At 38.6% G+C, this 20,859-nt stretch overlaps 1 protein-coding gene across 1 annotated transcript in view; it reads right to left on the bottom strand.

The window, feature by feature from the left end:
- Positions 1–1,783, bottom strand: part of hmcn1 (hemicentin 1) — a 79,488-nt gene extending 77,705 nt beyond the window's left edge. Inside the window, exon 1 of the mRNA XM_069153204.1 lies at positions 1,528–1,783. Coding sequence (XP_069009305.1) covers positions 1,528–1,783 — 256 coding nt within the window. The remainder of the gene's footprint in view (positions 1–1,527) is intronic.
- Positions 1,784–20,859: the final 19,076 nt, after the last annotated feature.

Below are 20,859 nucleotides of genomic sequence, written 5' to 3'. Positions count from 1 at the left end.
TGCTTTTTCACTACCTTTGCTTTGTCCAAGATACAGGGCATGGCAGCTCTTTTATCATCCACTAATGATCATAGTTGTACTTTTCCCCAAGAGGCACACTATAATTAATTCATCATTTGTTCCACGTGTGTATGCTGAGCATATTTCCTCCTTAAATATAATTATTATTCTAGGCACAGTGCTGGCAGATTGAATCAATGATTAAGGAAATCATAAGAATTTGTGACATGCTAAAATTTAGCAGAGTAAAAACATCTGGAATAGGAATCTCTGTCTTCACCACACAGATCGTCTCCCCTCTTCTCCCTTACATCTCCTGGATCAGTTTGTCTCTGCAACTGCTGAGTGTATTTTTTTTATTTTTTTTTAGATTAAACTAAGTAGATTTTAAACATATAGATCATAAAGTAGTGAAGAGGAGGCCCACATTAATAACTTCGAAGCACTGTCTCTGGCAGTATACAACAGAAAGTATACAAAAGTGTGGCGAAAAATCATTGAAGAAATACAAGCTAATTCTTAAAGGCAGCGACTGACTACAACAAAAACTCAGATTCCCTGTTGTCTAGTCCTGTCTACTTGTTTCTGTTGATCTTTATAAGATCTACTGTGCTGTTTCAGGTAAGTTTCTGAAGTTCACACACACACAATGAGCTATTTGCTACAGGTCCTCTTGTTTAAGTTGTTGAACGAGCATTTACACAAGTTGACACCTTCCACTTCTCACCTCCAAATCAGCACACAAACCCCCATCACATGTCATGAACTAAGCAATCTGGGACTGTGTTTTTTGCAAGCAGTGAAAGACTAAAACAGCCTTCCTCACACAAAGTCTCTATCACCAAAACTTTCAAACGTCCAATGATAACTTGAGTTATCAATAGTTATCTGTGGTTGTGACTGCAAAAAAGATTTACTCTGAAAGTAATGTGACTGTAAGTATTGATGTGTTATCCAGTAGCTTTTTTTTTTATTGCCAGATTCCCTTACCACTGGCCATGGGGGCATCCTTTCTTACTAATATGCGAGTCCTGATAATTTAACACTGATTGTGTGGGAATGTTCCCTCTTACAGTACATGTCTGAACCTCTGACCTACAAGTCATACTGTTAAATAACCCAATGATATATTGTCTAAGCATTACTGTTCAGAATGAAAGAGCACCCAAGGGTGATGATAATCATCAAGCTGCATTGCAAACCTAAAGCCACACACACTAACCGTGGCGGAATGCTAATGATAGTGACCGCCAGGCTGAACATCTGTGTGCAGAGACGAAATCCCCCAGAGTCCCTCCTCTGGAGGTGTGAGGGACATTAGGCATTCAAAGGGCGGATTGTGAGCAAACTATCACATTTCTCACTTTTCTGTCTGCTTTTGTTTCGACTGCAAAGTGCAAACTCCAAATAATCACGAAACACGAACACGTTTGACCAAAAAGCAGAGAAAAGACATGCGAAGTGAGGACATGAATCAAACTGACCACCACAGAGGTACTTTCACTGCTTGCGTGTTCATTGCATTACCTGGGTCATGAAAGGGCACCAGGGCAAAGTTATACAAAGTTTGCTTCGGTCTGTTCAGGGATGTTTCCAAAATCTTGGACGCACCCTCGATGACCTGGACCAAGTCGTCGTACATGGAGCCGGTCACATCAAAGACGAATGCCAGGGTGGATGCCCCCTCCGGGATGTTCTCCATGGTGGCCCCCGTGCCCGCGTCTTGCCCGGCGGACAACGCCGCTGACAGCACCAGCGACAGCCACAACAAGCTGTTGCCCATTTCAGATCCAAGAGTCTTCTCTGGCAGAGTTCTTGGAAGTTTTTGGGGTTGTTTTTTTTGCCGGTAGGAACTTTAGGGTGAGTCTCGAGATGAAGCTAGAGACATTGGACTCTCAAAAATGGAATGAAAGTTATTTAGAACAATTTATAAAGTGCACCGCATCAGCCAAATGAAGCGGAATAGAGGAATCCCTCGATGCTGCTCCTGGTTTCGTGCGCCTCTGCGGCTTCTTCTGCTGTTTGTTGCAGCCTCTCACCTCTCTGTGAGCTACACGTCTGATCCCAGCAGCTGTGGAAGTGCCTGTTCCCTCAGATCTGCAGAGTCAGGAGCTATTGTTCAGCTCTGTCATACAAAGACCATCTCTCAGCTGGTCACAACGTCTCCAAGGCGCAAACTACGTCCCATGCACAATAACAGGGCTGTGATTGGACGAGATGTTTTAGGGTGACTTCGAGGGACCGTGTGCGTAATTTGCTTTACTTCAGTCACGTTACACAAAGAACCGCAGCGCTTTTAAGTGTCAGACTATGAAATAACTACGATTGTAAATCAGTGGGTTTGACGGATAATTCCCTTGGTGTAGTTGTAAAGGCCTCACAAATAAAAAAAAATGTGGAACCTGAACCGATTAGATGCAAATTGTTAGAAGGGAATTTAATGTTCTATTATGAAAGTATAACATGTTAGTGAGAGAAGCTGAAATATGAAAAGGGCAGGCAAACAAAAAAAAACAGCTCTTCGGTGATTTTGATCCCTGTAGTGCCATCTAGAGGTTGTAACCTGACCTCACACTTAACTGCTTACCAAAGTTACACAAATTTAAATGGTCCAGTGCAGATATGTACTAAGTGATTTAACAGGAATATAGATCTGCTCTTAAAAGGTATTGATAGTAGACATTTATTTGGTTGTAATAATAATGATAAAATACCATCCAATACTGTTCAGCAATACCATTACTTTCATATATTGGTACTTTATCTTAGCACCTTATCTTTGACTGTTAAAAACTGCAATGGATGTAGTTGGACATGCAATGATACGGATACAACACACCTAAGCAGTATTACATGCAGGCAACAATATTTTTGAAGATGATTTTCACTGACAATTTCAACTCTTAACTGCTTAAATTATCCAGTCTGTCAGGCTAAACGACTCAAATGTAATTTCCTGTTGACTTTTCAGTAATCCTGGCCTCCACCTAATCTTGACCACCGTTCTGACATTCCACAATGTAAAGGCCTTTAAGCCATTAAGTGGAGAGGATTCTTGAAGGAGAGCAGACTCACAGACAATAACCAGAGGGGAAAACTACAACCTCCAACCCAGTTTTAGAGCTGGGGCACATCCTCCAATTTTGTAATACGCATCACATCCTAAGTGGCCACAATAGGGAAGCCCAGATGTTTTGAATCTTTAAAAATGCTTTGTTCTATTTAAGATTCCCAGTAAGCCATGACATCATTATCATGATGATGTCATTGTCATGATGACATGGCATACCAGGACCCTGAAACAGAAAACAGCTGAATAGAATTTACCAATAACTTATTTTATTAGTTACACCTGTGTTTTGACGTGTCAAATGTTGCAGGTTATGCTGGGAGGCGGTATCACTCTAAAGTGTGCAATGCACCCATCAGTCCAATGGTCAACACCATGTCAGTGTCACATGCCTTGTGGAAAGTAAGATGCCTTAGATTTACGCACCAAAACCACGTGGTTAGTGTTAGGAAAAGATCATGGTTTTGGTTACAATAATTTCATGTAATATTATGTAAGTTTGTAATGATAAAATATTTAAAATACGTCACATGACCTCCTTCTTCAGTAGTCATGTGTGTGCTTTTTTTTGCCAGGGTGAGGCAAAACGTGACAGTGGCACGATATCCTCTACAGCAAGTGTATTTCACGTTTTGGTGACTGTATGATGAATGTTAATACAATGTCAGCGTGCAGGGTTCTTCTGCATATGAAAGATTGAGAGAGGTCTAAGAGGTGTTCTGCACATACACAGTGAAAATAATTAATTCATTAATAAAATGTTGTTTGTTTACCACAGCTAGTTATGTTCTAAAGATTTTCAGATGGTGTTGGCTTTGTGCCAAGAACAAAAACTCAAGTCACACCAATCATTTTGTTTGGAATCAACATGATTACCTGATTATAAAGATTTCTGGGAATCCTGACAAAGATTAAATAGGTTCACATTTGTCAGTTTCATCAGCAGGTCGTCAGTACATGCTCATATGAGTTTTTTTTAATTGTAGTTTCTAGTTTGTATGTGCAATAGGCCACAAAAATCAAACAGAATTATCTCGAGTCATTTTACCCATCGAAGTTAAGAACTGTCTGAAATATGAGGTACATCACGTGCATGTGTTTTTCTGCAAACACTTTGTTCTTCAGGTCTCTCATCATTGTAAACTGCAGCAAACAATTCACAGGTTTTGGCACTAGAGGGAGCTAGTCTGCCACCAATATTTCAAACTGCTTTTGTTCAACCACAACACAAAGAACAAATGAGATCAGTGCAATTTAGAAAGTAAAGAGGAGTTATAGAGGATCTAAAAAAAATATGAGAAAGCATATTGTCTACGCATTTATCAAAATACATGGCTGTGTATAAGAGAGTTGCATAAATTCATGAGCTGTCTTTTTTCAAGGGTTATTTCAGGTCTTTACTGGCGGACGTGGATGGAAAGTTAGATGGAAACATTCAAATAAGTATGCAGACCTCATTTACCAGGATTTGTTCAAAAGATGTAGGAAGAGAGCGTCTGTGGATAACGAATTTGCATGGCAAACAAATAGTGAGGCAAGAGCTCTTTGAAAATGCACCATGGCAAATCTAGCTAGGCAGTGATTACACAACATGTTTCTCAACATAAATAAATCACATCTTTTCCCAGCTGAAACAACAGCAGTCAGAGGTACATCCTGTTTCAAACAAGCTCACACGAAAAAAAATATAGTAAAGGGATTGTGAACACACTTACTCACATGCTCACATACTAATCTCACATCTTTTCTGTGCGGGCAAGTCAGCAATATGATTGAGTCATGTCAAAGCAATCTGCAGAAGTAGATATATTGGCACAGTGAATTTACAGGAAGTAAGGTGCAGTGGTACATGTGTCTGAGACAGAGAGAGAACACGGTCAAACACATCTGAGAATTGTGTCAGATGCATATTCACTCACATGCTACAACTTGTTTTTAAGGTGAGCATCAGATTAAATTGTGAAATGAAAAGATTCACTATCAGGTGTGGACACAGAGTTGAACATTGTTCGAGTTCAGTTAAAGCTGGAACATTTATTTTCACGTCATAACCCAGTTTAGCAGGTGAACATTTATAAACCTTTGTGACCTTGTGATTAAAATTAAAGTGTAAATGATTAAAGAGATGGGACAATTAATGATTTATTATCATAGTGAGTTATTCAGTTTACTCGTTAATATCATACCCAAATTGAATAAAGCATTTGATTCTATCTCATTTAATTTACTGTTCTGTTTAAAATTAGAAATGGCCATAAATAAGAGATTTACTACAGGAGAAGTGGAACAGGCCAATACAAACAGGATATTTGAACATTGACTGTCCCAAGTCAACCACCAAGCCTAAATAGCTCTAATCTTAAAACAATGGATCAATGATTTACTTTGCTAACTAACAGGCATGAATCTTGTGTTTCCCCACAGTGACATCACAAATCACAGTCTGGTTGGATCCGATTTGTCTTTCATTCAGAAGTCTACAGTATAGTCCTGTGTATATTTCTGTAATACCTTCTTGTCTTGCTACTTCTGCTTGGGTTTTAAGATCTCAAAATTGCTTCTTATACAGAAACAATCCCTCCCTTGTCTGTTAATGCATGTCCTGGTGGAAAACACTGCATCACCGTCTTTTTTCACTATTTAGCACCAAAAGCCAAAATGCTACAGGTCTAGTTTTGGCAACCAGTTTGTCTGTTTCAGGTTCTGGCAAAGGTTTTGGTGGCTTGGCAGGAATACACCGGCCTGAGGCAGTTGCTCCAAAGGTTTGGAGAACCCGACATAAACCAAATAATTCAAAAGGACTCAACATTAACATTACGTAACTTACTTCACAATTTCTCAACAAATCTAGACTTAACTTTTACAAACTGGCATCAGACTTCACTCTTCCAGTATTTTTCAGATAATGCAGTGAGAAGGTAGCAAAAGGGAGCAAGAAATGGTCACAGTTGTAGCCCTGCTGTTTTCATATACTTGCTGCACCGTTGCTGTGTTGTTGTGAAATGAAATATTTAGAAAATCCTGCCTTCCAAGTTTTAGAAATAAAGTGAAAGAGATTTCTTCAATGCATAACAATATGACACAGTATGACACAGACTTGAACATATGAAGGTAGGTGGATGGTACATACGATACCTAGTACGGAAACGAGAGGAATCTATCACGGAGAGGAGGAGATGTGAAGAGAGACCAATGAGAAAGTTGTGGAAATCATATATTGACAAATAAATGCGTTGTCAGGAATGTGTTGACATGAAGCAAACAATAAGAGTTGAGACACAAAACAGTTTCACACTTATCATTTTCTCCTTCTTGCACTGCCTCTAGCAGTCAGTGGTATCTTTCTTCCTTCCTCACTCTCTCTCGAATGTTCTCAAATGGGTAACTGACTAGAAGGTGCTGGAGTCGGTGAGTGTGCTTTAATGCACACGTCAGTGGCTTTGCATTTGTTTGTGATCATTTTTGAGTTAATCCTTTTGCAGATGCCATTTTTACAACCCAGTTGAAGGGGGTTTCTTTTTGGTTCATGCGTTTCATTTCTGCCTATGTTAGAGTTTTCTATAGTTTTCAAATTACTGACTGTTGAGTTTAGGCTCTCAGGACAAGCATGATTGTAGCACACAATCACCAGCCCCTCTGTCCCCCAAACAAGATCCACATGACACATGCGCTCCATCCTTCCAGTAAGCCAACCAGAAAGCCCGCCCTGGGGCCTAGTGCTCTGTTGCCCAACAGACCTAATCCCCGGGTTTACTGCCTCTCATCTCAGTAAAGACCCTCCTTTGTAGTGAACACAACTCATCTGGCCAATGAGGCTCACTGGTTTTGCACATACACACCGACATACCCTTTGTATTCCCGCTCTATTCTTTTTTTCTTTTTATCTCTTTCTCCCACTCTGGGTCTCTCCTTTTCATAAACATAAACTATACAGTATAGATGCGGGTAACCACGCGAATACCAGCATTTATGTGCACAAACAATTGTCTTCATTCCCCCGCTTTCTCTCTCACCGACTCACATCAGTCTTTCTTTCTTTCTTCTATTTTTATCTGGAATTTGAAAAAGGTAAAACAACAGAGGAGAGATGACATGTACATCAAGTATAAAGAAAGTGACAATTCAATTTAGCCGAAATGCTGCACTCCTAAGAGTACTTTAAAGCAGGAAAAACTGCAGACCTCACAAATGATGACTCGGGACATCTGACCTCATGAAAATGTGAGAAGTCTGCACTGCAGTGTGTCATTCTTCTCCTGGTGAAATCAGGTAATAAAGGAAGAAACAAATGAGGAAAGATCCTGTCTGTCAGAGTCAGATCTAGCTGGATCTAGTTGAACTAGTGCCCGGCTCTCTCATTTCTTGGCTCCTTGCACTTCTCTCGATCCCTCCCTGACACTCTTCCGGCCTCTGGTGCTATTTGGTCGGCACATTCCTCCCTTCAAAAACCAGTTATTGCTGATGGCATAATTAAGTGCTCATTCAGGCTTGGCTTGTCACAGAGCAGGAGCACAGACTCTGCGAGAACAGTGCGCGTACGTGTACGTGTGCACGTGAGTGTATGAGAGTGTCAGAAAGTGAAGGAACGGTATAGAAAACAAGGGTGAGAGTAATGTGAGAGGCAGAACAGGCAAGGACGAGGCTCGTGACCCACAGAGACTTCTGATGGTTCAGTTACATGTGAGAATGCACCTGTTTGTCCCAATTTATTGTGTTGTCATGGCCACAATTATGTGACTACTGCAAACAGGCAAAGTAAGTTAAGTATGGTTTAGTGTCAAGATTGTTTTAAGTGAATCCCGCCAAATATTTGACAAGTGGGTTTATGAGCAGAGGAATATAACCTAATAAAAAAAACGACACAACTTTATGGGGTATACTGGGTTTTTTGTGTGCATATCAATGCCACTGCAACTAAACTGAACCAGTTGATTATCAGACTTCTGATTCACATAAAAAAAATTAATCTGCAGCTTTTTTGATAAACACTTCTATGCTCAAGCAAAAATGCAAACATTTACTGCCCAGTTTCTGAATTGTGAGGTTTGCCACACTATTGTGTTTTTGTAACCGATGTAAGGTCTTCTCCAAAGGCTTAACCCACTTGACTAACGTACAAATGTTTGTGTATATCATCGTTTTGGTAAAAAAATATTTAAAAAATTTGATATGTGGTTTCACAAACGCAGCACTGTGCCCCCGATATGAAACAGTTCATGTTAAATGCTAATGTAACATTTAGGTCTATGTTGGGGAATCTTGGGTCAGTTATATGACTTCTGGGCAATTATAGCTTCCTCACTTTACTACTCTGATAAATGCAACAATCGAGCTGTGGCAACTTACTATTGCCTGTCTGCCAATCCGTCTGCAGTGCATAATGGACAGAAGCAGGACGAGAAGAGAAGTGAAGATATTTTTGTTACTCAACTACATCCATGTTTGAATTTTTTTTCCATTCCCTGATGCCACTTCACCTTTCTGTCACGAGCACCGCTCTTCCTCCTCTGCCTTTTGTCCATCTGAGCATAAATGTGCAATTGAGAGTTTCGTTGAAAGTCAAGCAACAAAAGAACAGTGGCGCAACAGCGGAGGGATGTGCCATGAATAATGCGGTGGGATGGATGGAGAGATGATGGAGAGTGAGAAGGGATGGAAGTTCAGGAGTAATGGCTTGGAGAAAAGGGGAGTAGGAGGGTAGAGAGGCAGATGGGTGTGTTATGCAATGAAACAGTGTCGTTCTCAGCCTGGGTGACTATCAGATGGTCTTTTCCTCTGCTTTTTATGTGAACCCAGGCAGCTGCATTCAAGCAGCTTCCACTCGTTCACACAAACAAGACGTAAAACAAGAATAAGACAATCACACAAGTGCAGCAGAATATTATGAGAAAGAAGATTTTATCTCTTCCATTACAGCCCTTTTCTCAAAACATTTCCCTGACCTTACCCTTCTGAAGGAACTACTTTGGCCAGAGTAGCTTGCCTGACAATAAAGTTTTTCACAACCCACCTATGTCGTGAAAGAAGGCATAAATCTATATGTTAGGCATCCTGTGCTTTGTGTGAAGAGGGACATTATGTCTTGAAACAAAGATGTACCACTCAAAAAATAGACAAGTTTCGTAAGTTAAGTCTCACTTCCCATGGCCTTGAGGAAGCTGACTAGTGGATGTTTATATTACATAAGACCGTGGAAGAAAATGCCAAGTCTGCATGTTTGAAACGCTCGCTTTTTAAACAATAAACAACCTCCAGCATGGAACATCTACCCTTGAAACCAAAGTTTTGTAGGAAGCTATGACAGCCATTAATTCAAACATGTAAGTTCCCACCACATATTTCCCCCACAGCTTCTCAGTTAAAGAGCTGCTCAGTAAAAAGCATAATGAGTTTCTTCTTTCTGCTATCTAAGCTGCTTTGTTACTATTTTATCTGTATAAGTCTTTTGCAGCAGAATTCCTTGTAAAAGTCAGGAACATTTTTGAACATTATGCACAGTTGCAAAGTAAACAAAAGAAAGCCCCTTACGCACATTAACATAGTAAGTGATATAGGTGTTTAGGGGGTTGTTATTTGACACATTCATCCTCAACAACTTCAGTAGAAGCATGAACATTTTAGGCCGGCAAGTTCAAACAAACAAATGCGAGCCACTTAGCAGCTACTGACAAACAAACATTAAATTGATCATTTATGATGTGTTAGACAAATTGAAAAACAGTGTGATGATAACAAGCTGCTGAAAACCAAATTATTAATGAGAGGTGAGTGGAGTTCGTGACCAAATTAACTACAAAAAGGTAAAAATCACAGGCTGAGATAGTTAGCAAATCAAGCCAACCAGGTCAACCTGTCAGTATGCCAGCTGAAGCCACTTAGTTTAGCTAATACGTAAACCAAAATGATAGTCTATCATTTGTTTTTATCCAAAGGAATTCGTTCAAACTCACAAAATATTAACATCAACAACAGCAATTTCACTGTTGAGCAAACTAGCTCTACTTAATCTAATTGTATTTTATAGAGTCTTTACAGGCCAAATATTTCACCTGGCTGCACCTCTGACAGCTTTCGGTAACAAAACGGTTCCTGTTGACACCTGAACTGGTTCAGACAAACATGAGCTGCTTCACACAATTGAATTAGTTTTTTTTTTCAAATGAACTTATCTGCTCGCAATTTCCGAGGAAACCATTAACCCTGGCGCTAGTGAAAGATATTTTTTTCTGGCCTGCTTTGACACGTGTGTCAGAAAATACATCAAAGTTAATAGGAAACTGGTTTGGGGCCTTATAATCTAAAAAAAAAACAAAAAAAAGAAAACATGAAAACATTAGCAGTCTGACATTAACACAGTTCGAGCTCTTAATGTCAACTTTTTGACATTTAACATATTACAGTAAGAAAAGCACAGGTGTAAACAATTCAATTAATGATGGCTGAGGGTCATTAAGGCTGCTTTCTGATATTAGACAAGTTGCCACCATCATGGCTTAGATAGAGAAAAAAAAAATCTAAAATTTGTAACACAATCATTAGTCAAAATTGTGCTGCATAAATAAAATTCCTGCGCAGGAAGGCAGAACCTGGATCTTGAGAATTGTGCTTTTGAAGAATAATGGCTAAACTTTCTTTGAGTGTTATTTAATGCCAGATATTCTGTAAATGATGATTCTCTTATATTTGCTCCAAATCCGTCCTATCACTCACCTATTGATTCCTGAGAAATTTAATCAGTTTCTAGAAAAAGCATAAACAAGAAGCTCAACACAATCATTCTCAAAGTCATACAGACACACACACAAAAAAAACATTAATATTTTTAACAAAACACTAGATTTAAAACAACATACTGTATTTGAAGACACATTTACAGTGGGTACGGAAAGTATTCAGACCCCTTTAAATTTTTCACTTTGTTTCATTGCAGCCATTTGCTAAAATCAAAAAAGTTCATTTTATTTCTCATTAATGTACACTCAGCACCCCATCTTGACAGAAAAAAGCAAATGTAGAAATTTGTGCAAATTTATTAAAAAAGAAAAACTGAAATATCACATGGTCATAAGTATTCAGACCCTTTGCTGTGACACTCATATTTAACTCACATGCTGTCCATTTCTTCTGATCCTCCTTGAGATGGTTCTACTCCTTCATTGGAGTCCAGCTGTGTTTAATTAAACTGATTGGACTTGATTAGGAAAGGCACACACCTGTCTATATAAGACCTCACAGCTCACAGTGCATGTCAGAGCAAATGAGAATCATGAGGTCGAAGGAACTGTCCAAGGAGCTCAGAGACAGAATTGTGGCAAGGCACAGATCTGAGTGTACATTAATGAGAAATAAAATGAACTTTTTTGATTTTAGCAAATGGCTGCAATGAAACAAAGAGTGAAAAATTTAAAGGGGTCTGAATACTTTCAGTACCCACTGTATATCTTAACTCTATCTATATCAGTGACACCAGTGAAACTCACATGTATGGGCTTCAGATAACTAATATAATTCACCATGGTGACACAGCGATGAAGGCTTGTGAGCAGATTTATGTGGGGAGAGGCGTATCGACAAGGTCACTGCAGGTTTTCCTAATCAGACTGGGTGCCGTTGTACGTGAGTGAGTGTGCATGTGCATGTGCCAGTGTGTATGTTTACTGTGTGTGTGCATGCAGGTTTCTTGGACAGATGGGACGGTTGACATATCGGTGAAGTAGGTGACCTATGATGTCTTGTTTTGTTGTTGCTTTTCTAAATGAAGATATTCTGATGTAAATGAAGGTAGTACAAAAAGCAAGCAATACAAGCGAACTGCGCTGCAACAATACAGAGGCTGTAATGTGGATCAGTCTCTGTATGTGACCTTGGTCATCAGTGGAGGATTTATTTCTGAAACCAATGAATGTGTGTGTTGTGTCCTCAACTGCAGGGCACGTGACAAGACTACAGAAATGTAATAAAAGAAAATTATGTTGGTTTATATTTTAGGTTTCTCCTCAATATCCTTCTCCTCAATGACACTGCTTTTGATCAGGACATTAATTGACATGATGCATTTCCTTGACTCCTTGGCCTAAACGTAACCATTACAGCAAAATGCCAAATCCCAACCCTTATTCTTCCCCTAGCCTTAACCTAATTTTAACCTTAACCTTAAAAGACTTTTGAAGGTGTGTCAGAAAGTGAGGTCGGTCCAAACGGTCCTGAATCACATGGGCTAAAATGCAAAGTGGGCCTCACAAAGACAGCTATCCAAGTACACACCAACTTGAATTCATCTGTTACTCTTTACGGGCAGGAATTAAGCTTCTGAACTTGCATGTATGTCATCCTTGATGACAGTTTTTATCAGCTGCTCTGCCACCAACAGTTGGTTTCAAATGGTTCTTCCTGTTGCTCTAGAAAACCTTAACATGCTTTACGGTTTACAGTAACTGACGTGTGATCTGTGACCAAATTTATATTTACCATTTTCACCAAAACAAAAAGGGAATGACCTCAGATCAAAACCTGCTTCCTGTCCTCAACCTCACAGTGTTTGGCTATTGTATTTAACATGAAAACAACCTGATGAGACCTTTTGGAAGTCCATCAAAAGGATTCTAAAAAAAAGTGTCTGTGTTTTCGGCCAAAACACAGGATCGTGGTCAAAATATCAACACTGCTCCTCACTGCTGGAATGTGACATTGAGAAAAATTAACAAGGAATTGAACCACCGTCTGAAGCAGCTGCATTATTATTGCAACTGCACTGTGGTTTATCAACTGTTTCCTTCTTTGTATATATTTAAAGAACATAGTCTTCTCTTTAGTTTGTTGTCGCTCTTATCATATCACTTGATCTTTTAATAGGTCACAATAGTAAAAGTGACTCTTTTATGTTTTGATTTGTATTTGCTGGTAATGTAAGCAGTCAGTAATTTTGTAATGACAATCACATGCATGTTCACATATTGTTTACACAAGTATATATGTACTTATAAAGAATTTTTCATTCTATCTGCAGAGTGTTATATAATTATTCATAAATATGTGATTTTCCTCAATGCATCGTTGCATATTTATGCCAAGTTCATTTATGTATTTTGATATTCAATGCTATATAGAGCAACACAGCCATGGTTTTGTTATTATACAGTATAAATATTATGGTTTGCCACAGCACAATACTCCAGCTCACATTTTCTGTTGGTGCCATAACAAAACACATCACATACAACAAAGATAAATGAGAAGCTGCTTGAATAACACTGGAAGTATCTTTTCATTCTGACTTCACTTTGCCATGTGCACTCCTGACTGAATCTGCAAACTGTTTACGTTTCAATTTCCATGTGACTATACTTCCATATAGTCTTCTCCAAACTCCTTTCCCCTTTAGAATCAAGGATGAGAAACTCATTTAAATCAGCAGCCCAAGTTACGCTTGAAGACAAGAAAGTAAAGACAAACCAGGTCAAATGGCCTCACAAGGACATTGATGCAGATGTGCAGACCTGCTTATTCTATAAATCAGTACTAAGTTACTTCTCAACATTTAACTTCGATGGTAGCTGAACATTTAATCAGCAGAGAGTCTAAAATGTCCCAGTTTATTGTGGTTCCCCTGATAAATTCATATTTAAGCTCAACTCACACAGACAAGGGTAAAACTCAACAACACATTTATCAATGTAATTAAATTGTAAAATGTAATCCAATTAACAAAGCTTGAGTTTTTACTGTTCTACTCCTGATGTTTTCTTTGTTAAGTAATTGCCTTCCTGGAATTAATAAAGCACTGCTGCTTTTGTGATACTGGTGGCATGAGTTGCCAGAAACTCAGGATATAACGCTATAACAGGATACGTGTAAACAGGGTCAAAATGATAAGACCTCCTCTCTGGAAGCACTCAGGGTTAAAAGTTAAACTGCTTTAAGAGAATGTTACTGACAGCCAAGTCGTCACTATTTTCATGTATTTGCCCACACGACAACCTATTGAAGTTTGACCTATGATGTTATCTAGCTCACATTTTATGTCTACCTGTTATGGGGTTAACCCCTTTTTAACACAGTGTCAGTATCAGTAGCTCTGCTTTAAGCCCCAGTTGTTAGAGTTTAACCTACTCACTTAAACAGTGGAAAATTCCCTTTGCACAAGTGTGACCAGAATAATGATTAACTGTGTACTCGGTGCAGCCCAGATTCTCTTGCAGCATGTTTACTCCATCATCAGTTATTCAAGTAATTTTTCTAGTGCAGGAATTAGACATATCCCTGTCTGCTTAGGCGGCTGATATGTCTACACAGGATTCGAAATGAAAGATTAGTAAGACTTAAAAAAGCTAATAATAATCAGTGCTGATCACAGGAAGAGCTACAATTTAAAGGTATGTTCAGACAGCTGACTGGTTTTGATAATGCTCTCCATTCACCATGGCAGTCAAACAGTCCATCACTGCCAGCAGCGTACTTATGTGTATCATTGTAGTATTCCTCAGAGGGGATATGCTGTTAACTAGCTCATTATGGAAAGCACAGTGTGGTTTAGCTGGCCATTGGTATGCAACTAATTAGGTACTGCTGGCAGCTTTCCTCAGCACCCCACTGTCACCATGGGTGAAGTGTGTTAAGAGAAGAGTTGCGAGATATTAAATTTGCGTTAACAAAAGCACAGAGGAATTAAACAACACAGGGTGGCTGGTCCTTGGAGTAATACACATCACAGCGACGTTCATAGCTTGTGACATCAAAAACCCAGATTAATTAAAGTGATGTGATATTTTGTAGCGTGGAACCTTTTAGAGAACAGGATTATATGGGTATATTTTTACTAAAGTGGTGAGGCTAACATAACTGTAAAAATTGTCTAAGCAAAGAGGTTGAGAGCCCTCGAGTTGTAATAAAGCTACAGTGTTGTTTCCATTCATGCTCCATGCAGAAGGGAGCTGTCTCTCAAGTTTGTTTTGTATGTCCTCTCTCCGCTCTATTTGTCCTACTAAACCCAGAACCCAAATTAATCTGATCTGCATGTGGGAATACTGAGAACCTTTAATTCAATTCAATTTATATATCATCAAATCACAACACAAGTCATATCAGAGAATTTTACAACAATTTATCAGTTCCCACATGACTGAAAGCTGGAGGGAAAACTCCTTTTTGACAGGAAGAAACTTTCAACAGAACTACACAAAATTTGGGATTCAATTATTGATTTTATGGGGAGCCAATAAAGAAGCTAATATAGGAGATGATCTCTTTCGCTAAACCCCATCAGTACTCTCACAGCAGCATTTTGGATCATCTGTAGGCATTTTAAAGAGTTATTGGGACAACCACGAATAACAGTAGTCTAGCCTTTAAGTAGCAAATGCAACTTTTTTGCATCTTGCGCAGGCAGGATGTTCCTCATTTTATTCATGTTGGGTGAATAAAAAAAAGCAGTCCCAGACACTTGCTCGTCAAATATGACTCACAGATGCCCCACAGTAGTGCTAGAGTCCAAGGCAATGTCATCTTGAATGTATAAAGTGAAAAGTATCGGACCTATGACCGAGCCTTGTGGAACTCCATGACGAACTTTTATGTGCATGAAAGGCTTGGGACGGGAAGAAATTGAAATCTATCTGATTTAAACCAGCCTCGATAATAAAATGTTGTGATCAATGGTCTCAAATGCAGCACTGAGATCTTACAGGACAAGTATTGACAAGGGTCCATTTTCTGAAGCGATTAGAAGATCCTTGGTCATTTTCACCAGTGCTGTTTCTGTGCTGTGCTGTACTCTTAATCCTTCTTGAAGATTTTAAGACAAACCATTCCTGTTTAGATGATCACATAATTAACCGACTGAACTCGAGGCTTCTTGTTTATATTTCATTATAAATAATTTATACACCCAGATTTTCTTGTTGTCAAAATGTTTTGTAGCATTTTATAGCATTTGATTAGTTAATCGTTTAAAAAAAAAAAAAAATCGATGTTATTTCTTGTTTCCCTGGATCGCAGCACCACTTGCTTCTGGCTCTGTGTAATATGTATGAGGTTTTATGAGTTCAGCTGAGATAATCCTGTTTTAATAATCATGAGGAAAAAAGAAGAGAGCTCAGGGACAGACAGCTACAGATTCAAATACTGGCTGGCAATATAAAAAGTAAAAAGGATGACTGATGTTATTTATGTGATATAAAGAAATGAGCACCCGATATTTCAGGCATCAGTCTTATCCGAGAGGTGAAGAATCAAAAGAATAATAAAAAGAAATAGGGAAAGAACAAATAAGAGTAGCCAGTGATTGGAATTATATCAAACACACTGTCACATGTAAGTCGACAGATTTGCATGTTTTTTTTTTTTTTTTTTTTTAACTAGTGCCTTGTACGGTCACAGGAGCATTATGGGAGATCATGTGTTGTCTTTGTCATTTACGTAACATCCAATCATTTGCATATATACAAATATACCCACTTACATCGCACACAGATTCATACCACAGTTTTATCAAGCAATCATTAGATCTTCATGTTATATTGTTTAGTCACTTATAGTTTAAAGTAACCCAGCTATTGATTCTTTGGTCTTGACTGCAGTTTTATTGATTGACTTCTTGACCTTTCCAGAAAAACTAAAGAAACATGTGACTTCTTATAAGTTACTTTTTCTGATTATGTCTATTTTGCGTTGTTGTAGTCATCCTTGATGTGTGTTGTTAAAATTGTCCCAACTTGAAGAATCCAAACAAAAACACATTAGTTAAGACTGAGGAAGCTGTTGGGGTTTCTACTTATTATTGTAAGTGGCTTTAATATTACATTTATGGAAGTAACTCAACCAGATGTGGAAACAATGCTCTGTCACTGCTTGAGAGGTCAGAATGCAAAACATGATGCAAGTCAGGTTCAAAGATTATGACCACTGTAATACAAGCAGTGACGAGTGAGCCCAAAGACGTGCTGTGTAGTGTCTTCTGGCATGTTGTTTTAAAAGAGTGTGTAAACAAATATAACTTTTTGAACATCATTTAGGACTTTCACAGCTCATTCAGTGTGTAAAATTACTGATTTTGGTGTATTAGGTAGAATTGGACATACTGTAATTCCAGTTTATAGAACAGAGGTTCCCGAACTATTCAGACCATATAGAGCTATGTACAGAACCAGATTTCCCAAGAACTACTTCTCACACTAGATTCCAACAAAAATTCAGCATCAGAGGATCAGAGGGGCTAAAAAACAACAGCATGGGGCTACAGTTTCAAAATTTAAAAATAAATGTATTCAGCCGTGGGAGTGATTCATTGGACAAGTGGCAAAGAACAGGCAATATTTCTAAAATATTTGAATTAACAACAAATCATTGTTGATCAGGCTCCATCATTACACTATTGGTAAGTGATATAGCCTATATTTGTGATTGCTGTTGTCTGTAATAAAATGAAATTACTTTTTTTTGGACTTGGCCCAGTTAGACCACAATTATAAGTCCTTACAGCAGGAAACTTTCATACCACCAGGTGGAGCCTCACAGTTTGAGGATCACTGAATTAGACAGTAAATAACAGCCCAATAAAGGGTCACTGATGTTTTTGAACCTGTTTTCTCAACTGCATCTCTACCAAATTTGCAGCAACACAAATGAAGCACAACAACAACTACATCTATTTTAGTCAATAGTGGTTCTAGTTGGTCTATTCAGGGATTGTGCCACATCTGGCAGCCTTCAATAACTAGCACTGGTTGCTGTTTTTATGACAGATTCAGCCTGGTCCAAGTTGAGCAACCTCCAGCGTGGGGGGCGTTAAAGAATGAATTCTAATCTTAGTTTTTGTCAGTATTTACATTTTGAATGAATTTTTATCTGGAGTAGAGACATCAAGGAAGATTGGTAAAACAAAATATAGAGCAGATAGTGAGATAAAACAAAGCAAAAGATTTAAAATACAAATATTTATTATCTGGTTTTGGAATCACTATTAAAGAAGATAATTTGAAAAAAAAGAGACAGTGAAGCTAATGCAGTGGTTTAAGTTAAACCCGCAGACTGTTGTTAATTGGAAAACTTGGTACATTTACCGAAAGCCAGTGTGCACACTGATGAGATCAATGCAGCACTTAATAAAGATAGCAGCTGGGTGTGCGGCTAATCAAGTATTTTATTCCATCAAAATCCAGCTTGTAGATGTGTGTGTGTGTGTGTGTGTGTGTGTGTGTGTGTGTGTCCTATTCCCACTAGACTGACCCACTTTCTCAGTGCAGGACACAGACCAGGGGAGGGTGGAGGGCTTGAAATGTGATACTTTTTGGTAGCACACTGAGACTGATTTTGTATCCTTCCATGGGACAGAGCACTAGACTCTTGTGACTCTCTTGTGACTCTTCCTCCTGTGGAGACTAAGGGAAAGCCTGGCACAGTTCTGTGGGAAAGAACAGAGAGGATATCTGACAACACTGGTACTTTGTCAGCAGAAGGTGTTAGCTGTAACATAACATCTCATAGCCCACATTGTCACCTGATTGTGCAGAATAGTTTAATGGGATGCATATTATGAATATGTGCAACATTTAAATTAAGATCCAGCTACTTTGAACTACATTTAGTTGAATGCACCTCTGAAAAAACATTTTAAAATGACAAATTACAACCAGACAGACATAGCTTTTAAAAGTGTGATGGCATGCTCCAATTCACACATCAATTTTGCCACATTTAGCTGGAAAAAAAAGTGTCTCTTTCTAGCTACTGTGGCATTGTGTGAGAGTTTTTCATTTCATTTGTTCCTCCCAAATCCAGTTAAAGTCATGGTTACTCACATACACTGGTCAGCCACAACATTAAAACCAATGACAGGTAAAGCATCTTTGTGGCAATAAAGCAAAGCCTGTATCCAAGATAATGTCTACAAATGACATCACAAGATCAGGTGTTAGCTCTGCACAAAATACTCATCCAGCAAGATGTTGATTGAACTGTCATGAAGCACACAAATATTATATCTGAATTAATGTCATTGCATTTACATTCTTTATATTCTCCTTTCAGAGACAGGATTAAAAAGGAGATGCACAGATCTATTAACAAAACGTTACCGGACACTTAGAAATAATTCACATTCTCCGAAGTGTGGTTACTCTGAACGTGTAGCTACACACAGGCCATCAAGTAGGGCACAACATGCACACTACAAAAACTAACCTTTGAGCTGACCCCACTGAAAGCCCACTGCTTTTCGTTTGTCAGTGTTACTGGTATGTCATCATAAGGTTACTCAATGAGTTTCAGTTTATCAGCATCTTATCAGAGGACTATGTAACTCCACACTCACGTGGCACTGTTCTCCGGTACCCCAAGGGTGAGGGGTTGGAACGTGGTGGTAGCCACTGAACTCTACACCTTATGGCACATACAGTTTTGATGCTCCGACTATAATTAACCACACTGACATAAGAATCAGACTGAAGTGCAAAAGAAGTGATAAGATGTAAAGAAATATCAATAGACTGCAAAAGGAAACGGTTTTCGCTACATTAAATTCATGTGGTCAAAAAAGAACAAATCTCATGCTGTCCTATCTTACTAAATTAGAAATATGTAAATAGGTGCTGAGACCATAACTGGCACAAAATTGCTTCTTTCAAAATGAATTAGTGTGTGGAAGATTTTCCAAGTTTTTATTGCCGTGTCTCTAATTTCTTGACATGACTTGAACCTCCTGCTTTGTATCCAACCTCGTCCACACAGCAGCATCAGCCACGTGTTACTGCTGGGCCCAGATACCTAAAATATTCATAGCGTCCTTGTCAGAACACATTTATGCAGCCTCACTGCACAAATCTCTGTAGAATGAGGGGGCGCCAGAGTCTACAAGATGACTCAGCAAACTGAAGGCTGTGTTCTTTGTCCTGGAATTAAATGAAGTCAACACACAGGGTTTTTTTGGTACTCGATTCAATATTTAATAATAACAAGACAGATATAAAATATATCTGCAGGGCTAAAATATTCACTATGCACATCATTTATCTTTTTTACTGGCTCACAAGACAAAACTCACTATCGAGGAGTTGCAATTTGTCACCAGTACTGCTGCAGAAGAGAAGCTGGGAATGACATATGGAGATTAGTAGAGGACAACCTGCAGGATGAAACTGCTGTTATATTTATTTTACAGTGGTGTGATGTGGAAATTGTGATATAACCACATAAATATGAAGTACATTTGTTTACATTTATGTTTTCTGAGTTCTGCTTTCTTCAGTGGAAAAAATATTTATTTTGTTGATGTGATTATTTGAAAATATGTTATAACTGTTCATGGTATTTTGTTTACTGCAATAAAAGGCAGAGACAAAATACAATGTACATTTAAAATATAGCAACTCAATAAGACATCACAAACTACGTCTTCAGAAATTACCAGAGTTTGATCCACACCTTTCTGACAGACTCTCAACAGAATTGTAACGCTACAATCTTCACAAAAGTAGTATTTACTGTATTGCATCGATATTTTAGACATTATGTAGATGCAATATGCCATATGGCAATATCACTACAGCTATCAAATTTTTGTTACGTCCGGTTTTTTTTTAGTTTCCAAGGCACTCCCTAAAAACACCTCATAGAGAAACTAATAAGATTGGTTGGCTGGACTCCATCAGCTATAATGGTCTGTATCGGAGGCGCCAGACACTGTGTTCAGGAGACGGACTGACTGCGTGCCAAAGAGATCTTCATTCACCTTTCCATACTGTCTGGGGAATGTTAAAAAGAAAACGCTTCTACTAACACAAAACCTACAATGAGCA

Source organism: Embiotoca jacksoni, unplaced genomic scaffold (assembly GCF_022577435.1).
Source record: "Embiotoca jacksoni isolate LCO1_2020_lvr unplaced genomic scaffold, fEmbJac1.0.p SCAF_19, whole genome shotgun sequence".
Lineage (NCBI taxonomy): Eukaryota > Metazoa > Chordata > Actinopteri > Embiotocidae > Embiotoca > Embiotoca jacksoni.
Note: the sequence above shows the minus strand (reverse complement) of the source record. Positions and strands in the feature narration are given on the sequence as shown.